This window comes from Anolis sagrei, chromosome 2, assembly GCF_037176765.1.
Source record: "Anolis sagrei isolate rAnoSag1 chromosome 2, rAnoSag1.mat, whole genome shotgun sequence".
Classification (NCBI taxonomy): domain Eukaryota; kingdom Metazoa; phylum Chordata; class Lepidosauria; order Squamata; family Dactyloidae; genus Anolis; species Anolis sagrei.
The window spans coordinates 64,647,860-64,667,874 of NC_090022.1; the positions used below are offsets into that span (position 1 = coordinate 64,647,860).

A 20,015-nucleotide genomic window follows, 5' to 3' on the forward strand; every position below is an offset into this window, starting at 1 on the left:
CCATACTGTTGTCTATGATTGTTCCATATACATGAAAGCATAAGTTATCAAGGCAGAATGTAAGTCCAATTCAGTAAAGACTATGGATAAATTCTTATTACTAGTCGAGTATTCCTTACTTGAAACGCTTCTGAGCAGAAGGGCTTTGGGTTCAAACCAGAATATTTGCATATCCACAATGAGGTATCTTAGAGATGAGACCAATGTTTAAACACAACATTTATCTATGTTTGCACTTTATAAACATACTCTAAAGATAATTTCTCATGCCACATTTTTACTAATTTTGTGCATGGAACAATAAACTATCCAAAAACAAAAGTGTTACTATTTTCTCCTCCCATGTGGATAATTCTGGCATTTGGAGCATTTCAAACTTCAGGATAAGAGAGACTCAACCTGCATACTTACACATTTATATCCCATCTAGATGCATTTTTATTTTACCAATGTGCCTTTATAACACGCATGGGCAAACTTCAGCCATCCAGGTGTTTTGGACTTCAATTCCCATAATTACTAACAGCTGGTAGGTTGCTAGGAATTGTGGGAGCTGAAGTCCAAAACACCTGGAGGGCTGAAGTTTGCCCATGCCCGCTTTATAACCTATTGCCTTTATAACCTATTCTTTCTATAAGGGTTATTTTTGTCTGGAAAGGGGCGAGGTTATCTTCTTGTTTTAATCAACCATTAAAAATTGTCACAAAATGAAGGGAAAATAATGTGGATGGCAAAAAAATAGTTTATTGAGAATGGGGAGTGGAAATGTAAAAAGACAAGAACAGCTTTTGACAACATGCATCAAAGATACATTCAAGCCAACTGGAACAGGGCTAAAGAACATTAACATTCATGGAGTGTCAAATTAAATAAAACAATAAAATACAAATTGGAAAAATAATTACATATTGTTTGCAAGTAATACAACAAAACTAATAAAAGTATAATTGAGTGGAATGATTGCATCTACCAAAATTAAGTGGAAATAGAGCATGTGATTTATTCTACAACTTGTTGTTATTATAATAAGAAGAAAATGTTCATCATGGAATGAAATTAAATGACAAGGTCCAAATGGAATGATAGGAATGGTATATGTGTTCAATCATTTAATGCCAATTTATTACCCCTTAATACATGCTAGCAACTCTGTTCAAGATCTCATTCAATACAGTCTGTATTCTGAACTTGGAAGGAAATATCTTTATAGTTCTGCAACATTCAGTTGGACTCCACTGGAAGCAGAATCTCAAGGGGGTGGAGGAAGCCAAAAGTCTTGCAGATGGTGGCAGAATGGTCCCAACTTGCCATGAAACTCTATGAGTATTTCAACAAGAAACCATAGGTGCATGACCAGGAACATTGGCACCAACTGGAGGAAGACGTTGTAGATCCCATAAGAATTCAAGCAGAATTCCATTATAATCTCATAGCCAAATGATGAAGCTAGTATGGGCAGAATGCAACAACAAAAGGAGAAGGGCAATCTCTTGTATCACATCACTTATAGTGTCTAAATGTTCCTACTGTCATATGGATAAAAACTTTTCCTGAGTCTGAATGTTACACTTAAAATGTGATCAGTAAATAAACCTAAGCTATTAATAGAGTACAGCTATGAGAGTGTTAAGTGGGCAAAATTTGGCTATTTACCTACATGTTGATGTTCCCAGTCAGTGTAGTTATTGCAGTCATCCTAAGTGATGGGACCATGCAGAATGATACATATAGGAAGTCCTGTCTCCATCATGTCTTATGGTAATGCTTCTCCAAATGATAGTCCAGGAACTGGACAATATGCAACAAATATGGTGTCAGTCTCTAAAAATGAAAAATAATTTCTAGTTCCTAGCATCACACAGTTTGGGAAGCACTCAGCTAAAGGAGTTTCAGCTGTATACTTATCTCCCTTATCTTCTAAGAAATTTTCAGTTGCTTGGTATCATTTTCTTGCCATGGAACATCTCTGTAGATTGACATATTGGCTGAACGACTTTGGGGATACCCAAGGACAACTGTAGGAAATGCTGCCTAAACAACACTAGAGACACTGGTTTCTGGCATGTTCAATGTATGTGAGTACAATATGGGTACCATGTTGTGTTCCTGATACACTTAAATGTTATTGGAGTGTGAGAATCTTCTGAAAACATCATAAAACTACATCTATATCTGGATAGCACAGGGAAGGATTAATATCTCTGTGGTGTTTGTGTTGCTGTCTATGTCCCTGTTAAGAAGATTTCACCTCACTTCTTGTACCTGTAATAACTGGATTTTTGGGGAAAAAATGGCTTGTTGTGGAAGAAAGGATTGTTGAGAAAGCTTCAGCAGAGACACCTTTTCCACATGATAACTCTTCTAGGAGTGAATTTCCCTTCCTGGGGGTAATTTCTCTTCCTGTCGTCTCACCCCATTCTTAACAATGAGTCATTTGTAAGTTGGATGTTTGTAACTTGAGACTGTCTGTATTTACATAATGAAAACAATTGAAGAGTCAGAAGATTAGACTTATTCCACCTAAGTTTTTAGATTGTAAGGTAGCCAAAGAAGACTTTTTGAGATGGCTTTCTTGATTTCATTTGTAAAAAAGCACAGAAAAGACTGTGATCTGGATTAAGTGGGTTGAGTGAAAGATTGATTTATCTGGGTATTATTAAGTTTTCCCTCCTCTTTTCTATAATCTGAACAATTCCATATTTGCTACTCATGAACATAAAAGTTCTGCTATAGAAGGAAACAAAACAAGATTGAACTAAAAAAAATACCCAATTAACAAACTAAAAACCTATAGCAAACTGGCTCACAAATAACCATATGCTCATTCACCTGAAGCACAGAAGACTCTTTGATAGGTGATCAGTTAGGCGCCTTTCACACAGCTGTATAAAATCCACATTGAACTGGAATATATGGCAGTGTGGACTCAGATAACCCAGTTCAAAGCAGATATTGTGGGATTTTCTGCCTTGATATTCTGTATTACATAGCTGTGTGGAAAGGCACTTGCCAAATTTGGGGAGAGTGGCTCTCTCATGTCACCCTTTAAACTTTTGCAACGGATTTTAAACACAGAAAATATCAGTAATGTTTTATTTATTCTAACCTGCCCTCTCTCCCTAGAGGGACTCAGGGCATATTACAAAAAACAAAAGTGACAGACATTCGATGCTGTATACTATCAACAATAAAATATTAAATTAAATAAAACACTAATATTAAAACACAATGGACAGCTTTGGCTAAAAAGGTATAAATAAGTCAATCAGGCATCAAAGATGGGACAGCTAAGCAATTAAAATTTGTATAAAGTATAAAAGTATAAAAATATAGCTCTTTAATGGAATTTTCCAGGGGCACATCCAGTTTTCAATTTTGTGCAAAACCTTAGCTTTATTTTTAAGTCAGTGGAATTATTACGTTCATAAATACACTTGCTGTATTTTATTTGATGGAAAATGATGAATTATTCAACTCATTGTACTAAATATGATCAGATCCTTCTCATGAATCCCCATTATTTCATTGGTTGATCAACCATGTTGCTGAAGACTGCAGATAATGTTTCTTCTTCTACGTTAGGATAATAGTAAACATTTATGAAGTGAAATCTGGTTATAGCATATGAAAAGGAAAGGTGATAGGAATAGAATCTATTTGCTCACATGTATGCTTTGTAATTGTTGCCTATTTTTTGGATCCTGATGTCATATTTGGAGTCTATGTAGGGTTCAGTGGTAGCATAGGTCTGAGTGAGTGCTACCACACTGGCTATATCCTGAAAATCATAATGGTTGTCTACTTTGACCTGTTATCAATCCACAGAGACAAAACAGAAAAAACGTGAAAACAGTTAGTCTTCTCTTATAAAGAAAGCAGTAGCCCCCCCCCCCCCCATACCCGTGTCAGGTTTTTTTTTTTTGAAGCACATATTATTTTCTTTTCTAAGTGCTCTTATACCCAGGGCATAAATTGTACAGCCATGCAGATGATGTCAAACTGCAATGCCCCGCAGCCTTAGCCAGCAGGGCTAATGGTGAGGAAAGTTGGGAGTTGTAGTTCAGCACCATCTGTTGGGACAGATAAATCCCACCCCTACTTTATGCTCAGGGAAATGAGCAAGTCCAGAATACTTAGAAGACATAAAATTCAAAATACATCTACAATTCCCACTTTCTGTTTCTAACCAAGCTCAGTTGCTCAGCATCTTTGCTGTTAGAAGTCTGTGTGTTTTGCATGTTTTAACAGGTTTTATGTTGTAATAATAATAAAAAGCTTGATTTCTCCATATTCTTTCTATTCTTCTTTAATAGGTTTAATGGACTACTGCTAAGGTCTTTCATTGCTCATGTTCTCTGATCTCATGGTAAATAGTTCAATTTAACATATATTTATATATCTAGTTGCAGATGTTGGCTCCTTTAGAGTGGAAAATATAGAATAAATAGTTAACATTAGTATATAAAAGTATAGCTTGGTTTATGTGGGATTAGTGTTAATAAAATGAGAAATGAACCTAAATTATGAATGTAGAGAGCTGATAATGACTGCCATAAAGAAAGACAAAAATTAGGATCAAAGATTTCCTTGTCACCCATCTTTCCTGTTAATACTGATAGGTAGGTGGAAGGGAGGCAGTGAAGACTGAATTTAGGTTTACTTGGTGAGGAGCCAATTATTTGCTTTTTTGGGAAATTGTTCACTTTTTTCTCCCTGAGCCAATCCAAGTATACTAGAAGAAATCTCGCCACCACTAAATTGAGACTAGGGCCAGTTCATTACAGAACTACAAAATTGGTTAAATCTTGTAAAAAAAAAACAACCCCAAGCAATATACAGTATTATGGGAACATAATATTTCTGGCTTATGAAGTTGTCAATTTTAGTAAGGATAGGTCTTATGCTTTGATGTGTCTTTCAAGCACTGACTTTCACAGGAGAATTATAAACCTATTCTCAAGCGATTTACACATATGCCTAAAATTAAGCCTGCAGTGATGAGCTCCTGAGCATATGCTTCAACACAGATTTCCATAATTGCTGCCCTGAAGTTTTAACTGATTCCATTAGAAAGTATAAATCTTGTCATAGTTAGGTAAACTATTTCCCCCGAAGATAGACAAATAGCACCTGCACCTTTCCCATGCCTGAATGAGCGTGTCCAATCTTCACAACAACAGGAAATGTTGGCAATGTCAGCTGAGGGCGAGAAAGAAAGAAAAAACAAGATTTAAAATTGTTGCTTAAGCACTGAGCATTTCATTATCAGGATCATCCGACTCCATAGGTAGAGAGGATTTGTTAGGAAAGCTTGGCAGTTGGGGTTCAGCTTGTTTTGAATGCCTGTATGTGGAAAATAATATTGGCAGGTCATCCTCATTATTATGTTGGATACTGTTCCCAGTCTTGCTTTTTATTTTATATAAGACAAGAAGCACAGTGACTTCCAGCTAGCACCCCACTTTAAAAAAACAGTATTAAATTCACATCTTTTTCAACACCTTTTCTGACAGTGATCAAGTCTAGATCAATGTTTAATTACATGTTCCTGATACAGACTCACCTTTATCCCTTAGACAAAATCTTCTAATATTAAGGTTTCAGGGCAAAGGTGGGAATTCACTTCCGCCTCTTCCCATGTTGCTGAAAAACAATTTCTATCAGCTTCAGTGAACCATCAATGGTGAGGAATGCTGGGAGCTACAGTTCCACACAATTGAGCAGACTGCATGATTCCAGCCCTGCTCCGAAGCTAGTCCTTAGTTCAACTTGATGATCCTTTTCTTTAAATTACGCCCCCATGGTTTCTCAGCACAACCTATTCTAGCAGAAGATGCAAATTAAACTTGTAAGTCAAGGTATCACTGTGTACTATATATCTGACTTTCTCTGTCCTTTGTTGTGTGCGTCAGTATGTGACCTATGTCTAATTGTAGTGTGTGTGTGTATATATACACACACACATATACATACACACACATTATATTGTGCACCAGCACTTCATTTCACTGAAACTTTTCAAATTTCAAGAAAGTGTCACTTCTCTATCAAATATAAAGCAGAAGCCTGCAATGTAGTTTCTGAAAAGTGAAGCAAAGTTGGTAAGATCACTTTCTCCCCACATCAACTTGAAAGACACACCAGCAGAAAACCATCTGCATCTGTCTGACATTTAACATGATTCACCTCCTCAGAAACAGTTACTTTGACTGAAGGTATCACTGCATTCTGCTCTCTTGGCTGATTTTTGCATTATAATACAAATTAGAAAGCCAAAATAAAATGTGCCTCAAATCCAAGGCAAAGCAGCTTTGTCCAAAGTGAAATTCTCTCTTAACTAAAATAAATAATTGGGATATTTAGTTGTTATATCTTCTTCTTCATCACCACCACCACTACCATTATCTAATATCTTGACTTCTTCCCAATACTGGGACTCAAGAATACAAATTATTAAAACAAATACAGATTAAAATCCACATCAGTAAAAATCCTGATGTAAAAGTCTATCACTCAATTTCTTTGTCTTTGGTGAATCTTAGGAGAGCAGCACAACCATTTCCTGTATTCTCTTCTCCCAAGCAAACAAGGTACTTCGAATAACAGAAGGTCTAGTGCTGAAACCTGGGCATATAGGCCATGTACATCCTGAGCAGCCACCTGACAAAGTAGCCAAAGCTTATTACAAACCAGTGACAGCAATAGGCTCAGACAGAACCACAAAGCCCAAAATGCTGCAAATGAAAATAAAAACTAACTGAAGAAAGAAATAATACTGAAAATGAAGATGGCATTTCTTTTCAGCTACTGAAAACTTCAACGTTTCCAGCCAAAGAGAACATTCCTCGGTTCTTGTAACTGACAGAAGATGGCTGTAGGATAGCAGAGTTAGTGTGTTCAGGCATGTGTGTTGGAGGTGAGGATGGTACTTCTGGTCAAAGCTATTCAGCCAATTGCAAGTTTGAACAGGTGAAAGACTCTTCTGCCATTTATATGACTCAGAATATCTGAAGTGAATACAGTATATTCCAGTTCCCTAATTCCATAAGCATGATTGATTGCTACTAAAATCTTCATGGTAATTAGGGTGGTTGTATATAGATACAGAGACATTCAGTTAAGTGATGAATCCACAAAAGACATCAATAAAGTGTAACCACGATAAAGCCCCATCTCAAGAATGCAATTCCTAGTGATTTGAAATAATGAGCTTCCCCAATGAAGATCACATGTGAACTTGGCTAGAGATGAAAAACCCTGGCATGCACTGATCTGAAGAAATTTCAGGTTCATTCTATCATTATTTAAATACCTGGGCTTTCTGGAATTTCAACCAATTACATTAATAACAGAAGGGATATGCCTGAAAGAGCTGCAACTGTAAAGGAGCCACAGAAATAAAAACTATATAAACAAACATCAATGTATTAAATAGATCAAATATTCTAATCACTAACACCATTTTAATGACTAAGGACTTAAGAAGCTTCCTTGCACTTGAATCTTTGGTCCAGCCATCTAATCTCTGACTGGTCATAGCAAGATTTTAGTCCCACTTGGAGATCCTGGTATTTCCAATGGTCTCTCATTCAAAGACTAACCAGCCCTGACCCTGTTGACCTTCCCAAATCAGCAAGGTCTTGGAGTAATAACGGCAAAATGGATATATAAATTAGCACTGAGGAAATAGTATTGATTTCTAAAATACATTTGTCCTTTACGTTTTGATACAAAATGAATTGAATAAATCTTCTGGCTGTATCTTGGCACTTTGTGGCAGAGCCAGGATTTAAGCATGGCTTCTTCAATTTGGTATCCGAATACTTTGGACTACAAGTCCCATCATACTCAACCACTGGCTACTGTGTACTGGTAGGAGTTATAGTTACAAAAACCTGAAAACAAATTTATTTCTTGTAATAGGAATCATTCATGTAAGACAGCCATAAATCTTGCTGGTGCTTAACTGCTTATGGTCTGAAGCATAGTGGTTAGGCACTACACCAGGTCTTTAGTAAGTACAATTCTTTAGTAAGTAAGCATGGTTGTCTTCCATTTACAAGGGAACACTGCACGTGATTTGCTTAAAATTTACCAAGTAGTTAAACCTAGAAATGACCTTTTTTTCATTCATGTTGTATGCTTGATTGGACAGTTATCTTTCAAATATAGTAGTATTTGAAGTACTAAAAAGTTTGTTTCTTCATTAAAATCTCCACTTTGATAACCAAATATTCTCTGTAGATTTCGACATACTATCACTTTCTAATACTACAACTGGCAATTCAGTCAGTATTTTGACTGAATTGCATTTCCATCATTTTAATGCAGGGGTCCACAAACTTTTTAAGTAGAGGGCCAGGTCACAGTCCCTCAAACTGTTGGCGGGCCAGATTATAATTCGAAAAAAATACGAATGAATTCCTATGCACACTGCACATATCTTATTTATAGTGCAAAAACATTAAAAATACAATAATTAAAATTAAGAATAATTTTAACAAATATAAACATATTAGTATTTCAGTGGAAAGTGTGGGCCTGCTTTTGGCTGATGAGATAAGATTGTTGTTGTTATTATGTGCTTTCAAGTAGTCTCATACTTAGGTTGACCCTGAGCAAGGGCTGGGTAAATGACCTTGGAGGGCTGCATCCGGCCCCCGGGCCTTAGTTTGAGGACCCCTGTTTTAATGCCTGTAATCTATTATGCTTCTGTATATAAATGTGCTTTCCAACCTATGATTCACATCATAAGGCTATCATCATTAATGCACGCTGAATTAGTGGAAATTACTCCCATGAATTTTCCAGTAAATTCATGTACTTGAACTTAGCACCAAAATAGTGTTGAATTAATTAGCACATAAATTATTTTATAGGATTTTGTTTTCTTCACCAAAATTTTATTCACTCCAAAGTGGATAGCACCTTATCCATTAATAAGGGAAAGCAAGAATTTCTCAAAAAGCTCTTAAACCAGTTGCTGCCCAGTCAGATATAGCACATGGTTTCATTGACTTACTTATTGTCTGATGATGTATTTTACAGTATTATTTATTTTTATACTAAAATTCTACAAATACATGGCAAATAGAGAAGATGAGAAAGCAAAGAGAAGGCAACTAAAAGAAAAAACGTAAAATATGAGGATTAAGGTAGAAATAAATACAAAAATGAAAACTTGAAACACTCTCTTTTAGTTGGCAAAACTTTAACAAATTGCTTCATGAGACCCAATTTTATGTGCAGAGGTGGGAATATAATGTTCTTTCTGTCGACAAGTGGTTCATGCATAATATTTGATCACCAGGTTTGAGGTCAAAACTTGGAGGCCAATTCGACTCCATCTAATGCTTCTCACAAGCTCTGCCATCCCACATATACAGAAAACAGGGATAGTTGGTGTATCTGCGTTGCTGACTAAGGGCCTTACCACATTAACCTATGGATTCACCACTCATTGTCCCATGCACCCTAATTATCCTTGGTGCAATACTACGGAGGGAAGCACCTGCTGCCTGGCTTCCCCCCCATAGTTGCAAATGCAACATGGGAAGCCTTCCATGTTGTCACAGCAGTGGCGTACGCTACTTCCTCTCCATTTTTGCCACTGAAATAGATGTACATCATGGGATGGGCTCCATGGCAAAAGGGGAGAGGATTCAGCGTACAATGGGTATTTTAGTCCATATGATGGGGTTGCAAGAAGAAATACGACCAGTTTAAGGTCAACACAGATGATCCAGTTGTGTTTGTGGTATTGCAACAGACAAATGACTCTCTTAATCTCTTCATATTCTTCATGAAAACAAACTGAATGGCCAATTGGGACTGCACCAAATAAATTGCCATTGTGGAGGAGGACACACTTGAAGCTCTGCTTTGAGGTGTCGATGAACCGTCGCCATTCAGTTGTGTTATAGATTGGAAATCCCAATTCCTCCATGAAACCGTGTATGTTATGGCAATACACAAAACCACCATCACTTCGAAAGTACTGCAGAAATGCAATTTCTCTTGATCAAAAGTAGGATACCTTCACTCCTCTTTCAAGCAAGTTTTTCTTGTGCAAATTTGATGCTAGACGTTCTGAAGCCTTTTTGGATAACCAAAATCTTGTGCCAAATCATTCAACCTAATGCTGATCAAATTCCTTGCAAAATCAAATCCCTTAAATTTAAAAATCGTTATTGTTGTTATCACTTAGTTCAGGGGTCCACAAACTTTTTAAACAGAGGGCCAGGTCACAGTCCCTCAAACTGTTGGAGGGCCGGATTATAATTTGCAAAGCACATGAATGAATTCCTATGTACACTGTACATACCTTATTTGTAGTGTAAAAAACATTTAAAAATACAATAATTAAAATGAAGAACAATTTTAACAAATATAAACTTATTAGTATTTCAATGGGAAGTGTGAGCCTACTTTTGGCTGATGAGATAGGATTGTTGTTGTTGTGTGCTTTCAGACTTAGGTTTACCCTGAGCGAGGGCCAAGTAAATGACCTTGGAGGGCCGCATCCAGCCCCCGGGCCTTAGTTTGAGGACCCCTGACTTAGTTCTTCACCATACTCTTGTTTTTAAAAGAGGGTAGTTATAATGAAAACTGGCACTGCATTTCAGCTGAATGAGCCACTGGGCGTAGAGCTGATGGTAGATTAAGATACTTTATTTTCGATTTATTTTTCTTTTTATTTCCTGATGTTTTCACTATACAAAACAAATAGTCACTTGAATGATCTCTGGGCTCTTGCCAAACCATAGGTATACCAAATGGCAATTTATTACATGTCCCCCTTGTCCACATTTTTAAACTCTTGACACACTGCTTGCACACCTTGTGAGAGGCCCAAAATTTATCTTGATCACCAAGTTTTACTTTAAAATATGCATAATAGGCTGCTTGACAAATGCACTAATGTTTGTCCTTTGATTGGGAATGATAAAACTGCCACAGATATAACAAAACAAATCAAAGTTGTTTAGGCACCTACAATGAGAAATAGCAGAGGCAGACATGATCTAAAGGAAAGGAAATATGTACATATGTAAATAAAAAATAAATTCTGTAACTCCTTGTATACAGACAAAAACTCGGACGACACTTCAAAATACGATTCACTATGTAGAGGGGCACACAACCTCTCACCATGTTGCCTCATGTGTAACTGAATAGCTTAGACAAATGTGAACCTTTTGCGGGTCTCCAATGTTACCCCCTACCCCTCTCTCCTCAAGGGAGGTTTCTTCTCAGCCAATAGGAGAGAGAGCGAGTGCTTTTCTCTATCCAGCCTAGAGTGGTCAAATCAAGATAAGCTGTAGAGAAAAAACTTGATGTGATAGAAGAAAACTAACAGCAGTTTTAAAATCAGCATGCCTATTTAAGTCTAAAACAGCTGGAAAATCAAACTCAACAAGAATTATGTTAAAAATTGTTCCCCAGTGTTATTATCTGACACTAAAAATACCAAACATAGTAATGTATTAGATGATAAACTATTTCTCCTTATTTTTCAATAATATGTAAAATTACCTCAGTGAAGACATTTCTTTGGGTTAACTAAGACATTCTGCTATTCCTATAAATAACTGCTGGTAGGCAATATTCCACAATGGATATTCTTGACTCTGGAAATGAGATGGGTTTCTATTCTTATTTGTACCCACTTTCTAAAGTAGGATCTATATAAGCTACAATACACCCACAATAGTACAATGCTAAGTACACATTAAGAATATTGTCATTATACATAATGGGTTAAGGTTTCTATGACCTTAGGAACGTATTTTCTTATGAATAATGTATTTATATATTACATTCAGAAGTATGAAGAATGGATGATGAAATGGAAAAGGCTGGAAGAACTAACAGCACTTGACTTTCTGATTGAAGAGCATTTCATGTGAAAGCTGATTTCTTTGAACTGACAGGTTTTACTGATGACTACTAAACACTTTTGTCAGGAAATAAATTAGAATATGCTATACCACAGGACTTTCACTGTAGACTTTACTCATATTTGACATGGAATTCGAGAGCATCGCAATATTTTAAAATACTTTGACAAACTGTCCATCTGCTTCTCCCCTCCCTAATTTGAAGTCTTATTAAGTCTTGTTAAGTCTGCATTGATCATATTCAAGGGCAAAGCAATAGGACATAGCCTGTAATTTTGATCACACATACCTAAACTCAGTCTCATTGAACTTAGCAGGACTCATGTCCAAGGAGACAAGCACAAGATCTGGCCTTGCATCTTGCAACCATTTCTTCTTCACTCAAGCCTGGAGGTTTTCCAATCTCTGCATTGTTTGCAGTCACAGGACACTAGCAAGAGCACTCACCATGTCAATCAAACATCTAGAGGCCCATAATGTATTTTCCATACTGGTCTGGCAAATGCCCAACATTTTGCTGTTTGGCCTGAGAGCAAGTGTTTTAATATTGAACACATGCCAGGTCTACATCAGTGAGGCCCCATCTATAATGCCATATAAAATCCAGATTATCTGCTTTGAACTGGATTATATGATAGTGTAGTCTAATATCCAGTTCAAAGCAGATAATCTGGATTTTATATGATAGTCTAGATGTGGCATGAGTTGGTCACTAGCTCTTGATTTTATAGCTTAAGGCAAGTGTTGAAGGCTTAAGGTCTTTCCTTACATCCAGGCAAAAAAGGAAATCCAGGATCTCATCCAAACCAACATTACATTTTGGTTATTCACTCTCAGATCATGGCTTCTCATTCATAGACCACACTCTTCTCCCATGAGGCTTCAGCATGAGGCTTCAGTACAGGTCTACCTAATGGTACTTTGGCTACCACTAGCTGAAATGAGAGGGCATTCCTTTAGGAATGGAACAATTATCTCATGAGATTCAGGCAACTGGTAGGAAGAAATCTTCCATCTTTAAACCATACACATGCCTTGAGCTTGGATTATCCATCTGATTTTTTAGTTACCACATCCATTTTATAATGTGTTATATATGCAGACAGAGTGCTGTGCATTTGCCTGTAAAGTATATTGCCTCAACTGGTGGTCAGAAGTTTGCCTCTGAGGGGGAGTCCTGTGGGACATATTTCTGCCAACCATCTGCTGCCACTTGGTCCACTTGATGCCTTGTTCATTCAACTTGTGGAGATTGGTCTGGCTTCACACAAAAAGGGACCTAATTTAAGCTACTAAGGCTAATCTTGACTCCACAGATGCTTCCTCAATATCATGCTGCATTGGCCAGGCTTGCTGGAAAGAGAGCTGTCAGCCTGGAAAGGATTGATGTGACCAAAACGATACTCTAGGATTTTAGGACTACAACTACAGGATGGTAGATTGCACTACAGCTGGATCTTTCCTTTTGCCTGTACACCATATTTCACCTAGTCTGGATGTACATTTTGGATTAGGGCAACATATTTGGGCTGGTTTTGATTACTGCTTCATTTGGTTTGGCAGCATGAGGATGGCATCTAAACATCTTATTGTGAGGAATCAGGACCTGAGTACTGATTATACTGTCTTTGAGGTTCTCTTTAAGGGCCTTTAGGGTTCAGATCTCTAGGACCAGGACTCACTTATGGGTTGCTGGTATGCCCTGGTATAACAGGAAGATCATAGACTCAGTTATACTCATGTGGAAATCTCATTTATGTTGTCCTTGGCTGACCACTGATGGGTGGACTGAGGGATTGGTGCTGACTGGTTTCAAATGCCTGGTACCCTATACAATGCAAACTTTGGCATATTATTTCAAAGTACAATTTAATACAATAAACTGAAACCCAAAGATATTAATGATAGAACCTTCTTCCCTTGATAAAATATATGACTCATATGTCGACCACTATATTGTTGTGATGGTGGTAGCCTTCAAGTCATTTCTGACTTATGGTGACCCTAAGACCAATTTACCAAGTGATTTTGTCGCAAGATTTATTCCGGGAGGATTTCACCTTTGCCTCCCTCTGAGGTTGAAAGAGAGTGACTTGCCTAAGGTCACTCAATGAATTTTCATGGCCAAGTAGGGATTAGAACTCCGACCTCCAAAATCTTAAGTCTAATATTCAATAGTTGTTTTCTTTTAAATGAACTTTATTTTTAAACTGGAAACAAGAACAAAAACTGCAACACCTTACCCCAGTGGAAATTATTTTCTAACACTATTTAATGTTAGCAACTGAAAAGTACTGATATTATCACATGATTTTTAGTAGTTTATATAGCTTTTAATCTACTTTTAAAGATCTGACATTTCTCAGAGATTTTAAAAATCAGATAAGACTTAGTTAAATGAGCTTCACTCTAAATCTATTAAAAAAGATGCGAATATAATGATGATATATCTGGGTCTCTGAAACATCAACTTTAACGTGCTGTCCTTGATATATCCATCTAAAGTAGTCATAGACCAGCAACTTTGACTTCTGTTATGAAGCAAAATCTCCCATTCCTTAACTTTAAGATGTCTCATGGGCAAAGGGAAAGGTCCTAACAAAGGCAGCTGAAATCAAAAGACCTATGTATAGGAATCAGTTGCCAAGGTTGATGATAATGTCAAAGTTTGCAGGATTTCTAAAATTGATGGCGTATATTCAGGTCAAGTATATTCTCTAAACTCCTATAGAGTTTGGATGCTGAACTCATTCCCACTACTGAATGAGAAGGCTGGGATGAGGTGGGAGACAGAAGTGTAGCAAAGCAATGTTGTCTATCAGAGTTATGAGGATGCCACTCACATTGCTGGGTCAGACTTTCACTATCATTCTGAGTGACTCAGTTCATTTGTCAGCATTCCTAGGAGATATTATGTAGAGCTCATGATGTTGTACTGGATGCTTCAATCCCAGAATCAGATTGTGTTGTATGATAGTATCTTTGAATTTGCACTTCCTTGTTTGCTGATGTGGAAGATCATTGTTAAGCTGTTGAAAGTGACGAATGTTGTCTAGAATTGAATATTTGTCAATGTCTTGAAAGCATTTATGACTTTAAACATTTGTAATATACTAATGTATTTTTATGGGTCTGACATGGACCAGGGGCTTTGTATAATTACGTAATTTGTGTGAACTCCACAGTCTGTTTGAGATGTGTCCACCAGGCTGAAGAGTATTTCTTTCAATATTGTTTGGTACCATCCATTTCTCAAGAAAGTGATAGATAGACCTATATAGGGATTGATAGGATCTTTAACAGCTTGTTCCTCTGGATGTCAAAATGGTTGATGAACCAGAACATGTATTTGAAGTTGAGGCTATAGGTTGCTGAACACTGAATTTGCCATATGTCCTAACAAGATTAAGTATTTGCTAAGCTTGAGGTTGAGTCAATGCTCTTGCAGCATCAATTAATTCAGATGATTTGATGGGAGGAAAGCTCTTGCTATTCATGTTTGAGGATAAGCTCTAGAGAATTTAACATACCAAGTTTGCTGGTGATTTATGAGTTCCAAAGATCTGAAAGAAGGTGATTTGCCAGTGTTGGTTTTGATAGCCATGTGGAAAACTTGTCTAATTCTAAGAATGGAGAGAGGTGTGGTGAGAGTCTACATGCAGAAGATACTCAAAAATTTCACCTTTGGACATCAAAGTAAAGCTTTGAGTCCCCCCAGGGGTGAGAAAAGCGGTATATAAATGCTGTAAATAAATAAAATAAAATAAAGCACCAAATAAAAAACTGACAGGATGAAGAACCTGTTCCACCTATTGCAAGATTAGAAGGAGTAGCTTCTATTCTAGTTGGGATGAAGTAAAAGCATCTGGATAGGGAACCCAGACACTGATAGGGAAGTGATCGTTGATACTAAAGTGGGATGTGATGGAACAGAACTATGTTGCTGTCATTCCCCTTTATAGGTTCCCTGAAACTGAGTGTGTAAAATCAGAAAGGCTGGGATAGGTGAAGGAGCAAAGTCCAAAGAATGCTTCCAAGACTCCATATCCAAGGATGGTACCAAGAATGTAAGGCTATACATTGCTGACAGTTGGCAATTACTCTCCATGGTCAGATCAGTAAAGAGCCACTGATGAGAAGGAGTATGAATGGACAGGGTCTGCTATTATAAAGAGTAAGAAGCTCCTCAAGACCAAATACTTGTTTATAAGGAAATTGATTCCAATACTATTCTGGACAATTCCTGGGGGTTTTTTTGCTTTTAATTAATATGATATTAAATTATTTTAAAAGCTGTTTATTGTCTAATTATAGTTTTTTTTTAGTATTTTTAAAGGATATTCTTTTAGCTGCATCTGTTTTAATTTTGGAAAACTGCATTAAGTGTCAGGTGGGATATAAATAAAAGTAGTCGCTGCAGTAGCAGCAACAACAAAAATCCCCGTAGATGTACTTTTACATCAATTATTTGGATCCTCATAAAACTGGAGTTTCAAACAGGAAAGTACTTTGAAAGATTTGTTCTTTCTATATTTGGACTTTCCCTCTGGTTTTAGGAAACATGGCAAGCAAGTCTCCCCTTTTAAAGAAAGAAAAATACAGTTTTCCCAAAGCAAAGTGACCAACAGAGTTTTGTTAATACCAGAAATGTTTATTAAGACAGGCAATATCTCATTAAGACATTACATATTATTGCAACACTTTCATTTCTTTTAATAGACCATTTTCACTGTAAGATTTTTTGGGTTTCAGCTTCCTTTTCCTAAGACCAGGAGGTTTCTTAAGTCAGGGTCAGTATTATTCCTGCAAGTGTCCAACCCATGGGTTCCAAAAGAATGGCTTGGTTTTCCAAAGTAAAAAGAGCTGCATTGCACTAACAATTTTATAACAGCTTTCTGGCCTGTTTTAACAAGAGCTGTGGACTACTATGCTGCTGCTTACAAAACAGAAAGCATTTTTTCTCCTCCTTGTTGTGGCTTGAAGGGAAAGATTTAAATGCCAAGATATTTGTGATTTAATCAGGAAAATTAAATGGAAGTCGAATGTGTGTGTTTTGGAGGTCCAAAATATCTGGGTAATGTGAATACAATACAAAGTTCTAGCTATTGTTCTTTTTCTATTATTTTCTCATGCATTAGATGTGCTTAGTTTTTCCATTCAAAGAAATGAAAAAGGACTGACAATATCCAAGCCAATATTAGAAAAAACTTCAACACCAGTTTTACATTATGTCACACATATGAGATAGTGCCTGCCTATGAATTATTCATATACATATATTACTCCGGCTTGTGGTTAAAACTGTTGGCACAAAATCCAGAAATAGGTAATATGAGAAAATTTAGCTGTGAATGTTATATTTATAAAGTTCTGATTATTCACGAAGAGGATTTCCCATCAGAAATATAGTCATATTCTGCTCATGGCATGTAGCACAATAAGTAGCAGGCAGTTAAAGTCTCCTGATATTTGAATAGCCTTTGTCACACCATTTTAAACTCAGAAGGGGGAGAAAAGTAGGGACAGTACAGCAACAATGCATTTCACACAATGGTTCCTGCATTTGATTGGGTTGGGCAATGCCCCCAATCTGGAGGCCTGGCATTTTTATTGAATTTTTGGGGGTTTAATAGTTTTATCCAAATCTGTACAAGTATGTGGTTTTAAGCTGTTTTAACATTTTAAAACTGTTAAATAGTTTAATTTTCTTTTAAAATGCTTAATTTGTTTTTAAAATTATTTTAATTTGTTTAATTTAATTGCAAGCTACCTTGTCATCTTATGATATAAAATATGGTGTAATAATGATAAAGATAACAGCGATAATAATAATAAAAGTAATTAAGCTTGCAACACTAATCATTTTTATTATCATTATCACTTTTATCATTATCATTATTACACCACCATTTATATTGTTTTTTCTCCCACGAGAGAAGCATAATATACATATACATTAAATAAATAAAAAATTAAGACATGAAAAAAATTACACAGTGATAGCAGAACTATCAAAAAGAATACCCCCTTTCCAAACAGTTATTTATTTCCCCACTGTTTCCCATTCTGGTACTCAAAACAACTACCAAGAAGGCCCTCTGCCATATTCCCACCAACTGCACCTCGATGGGCCTTTTTGAAGATCTCAAAACAATGCAGGTAGTCTGAAATGAAAGGATGTGGTCTTTCAGGGCCCATGTAATGCAGCTCCAGCTGACTTGAGACTGCAGCAGCAAGAAAGCACACACCACCAATGTGCGCTGCAGCATTGATTACACAGGAAGCAGAGCATTAAAAAGTCTCAAGCAAGTCCAATGTAAGCCAGATAATGCACTGCAGCTGATCCCAGTGTATCCCAGATCCAGAGCAAAACAGACTCTACAAAACAAGGAGTGCATTGTAGACACCCACCACCCTTAAACCACAGCAAAGAATTCAAATGGGGTTTACTGAGAAGAACCCCAAAAGCATGGCTGAGCAACGGGAGATACCTGACTCCCTAGGAGAGATAATTGATTGCCTCTGCAGCTGTCCCTTTTATTTATTTATTTATTTATTTATTTATTTATTTTTGCCCTATATGCCTCTGTCTCACTAATGTGCTTCTATTCGGGAAACAGAAATAAAAAAAACCTGCAAAATGGTTTGAATCCAGGACCTGTGGTAAATGTCTGGTCTCAATCCAGATTCATGAATGGCAATCTGATCACCCACACAATGAAACTGATTCCTCCAATTCAGCCCCATTATCGTGTCAATGTAGAAGGGGCCTATGACTTCAGCTATACACGACTTTACACTATGAAATGTACCCAGAGATGATCTGTTCATAGATCTCTATGTTCCCTGTGGCCAGCAGCAGTCAATAATCTGATTGCAGTTCTTTATATGAAAAACATCTCTGGAAACATGTTCAGAGGTAGCTGCATTGACCATACACCGTAAAACTGCACAGAACAGTTCATGTACACTTTCAAAGCACTACAAACTTCACCAGGCAAAATATGTTAAAAATCACACAGGAAAAGAAATGAAAAGTCTTCGGGTTGTGCTACAGGTCTATATTTTATATCAGATGTTGTTCAGTTGGTGTGGACAGATCTTAATGCCGAAAGAAACCACTCCCCCTTTTTAAGCCATGTGAAATCTATGGGTATATCTACACTATAGACTTATTGCAGTGTGACACTAGTTTAACTGCCATCACTCACTGTTATGGAATCGTAAGAGTTGTAGTTTTACAAACCTTCTCTGCAAGAGTGTTGGTCTCTCACCAAACTACATTATCCATGCTTCCACAGCATTGAGTCATGGCAGCTAAAGTGGTTTCAAACTCTGTTAATTTCACAATGTATTTGCACCCCTACACAAAGGGAAGTGAAATTTAAGCTTCATTAGCAATAGTAAAATAACTCCTAAGAGGAAATAGAATATGTCCTCTTATAATTACAGGCAGTCCCCAAGTTACAAACATCCAACTTACAAACAATTCATAGTTAAGAACAAGGGTGAGACCACAGGAAGTGAGAGAAATCTACCCCTTGGAAGGGAAATTCACACCTGGAAGAGTTATCATGGGGAAAAGGTGTTTCCACTCAAGCTGTACCACCAATCTTTGTTTCCACAACAAGCCAAACATTCTGTTTTAGATTCCTGCAAATAAAACAGCCATTAGGTTTGTTTATTCGGTGACAGCAAAGTTGTATTTTAATATCAATTAGATAGAGCTGCAGGATACTCTTATAAAAAGTGATATTAAAAGATATATTGCACTGAATAATTTACATTGTGCTTTGCAGTCTGTTTTGTCTTAATAGTAAAATGTCCATGGTTTGATTTATATTGGCACTAATTATACAATATTATTTTTGTTTAGTTTATCCATTCCCTCACTCTTTATGCTATATATTTAATGAACTACTAGTTTAATGTACTCTTTATTTGAGCTTTCCTGGCATGGGCAATTTAATTGTTTTACTGCAAATCCCATAGTCAGTTATGGTTAATTGGATTTATCAGTTAATGGCACTTTCATAACAAAAACTGTTGAGTTGGAGCGAAACATTTAGGTTGTCTACATATATGATTTTCAGATGTTTTTATAATATTCTGGAA

General features: G+C 36.7%; 1 protein-coding gene across 1 annotated transcript in view; it reads right to left on the reverse strand.

Annotated features, from left to right (window-relative positions):
- The window catches only part of SYN2 (synapsin II), a 176,625-nt gene that overhangs the window by 31,320 nt on the left and 125,290 nt on the right, over window positions 1-20,015 (reverse strand). The window contains exons 6-7 of the mRNA XM_060765944.2: window positions 5,137-5,199; window positions 3,666-3,808 (exon numbers count right to left, since the gene is read on the reverse strand). Of these exons, the coding sequence (XP_060621927.2) occupies window positions 3,666-3,808; window positions 5,137-5,199 (206 nt within the window). The remainder of the gene's footprint in view (window positions 1-3,665; window positions 3,809-5,136; window positions 5,200-20,015) is intronic.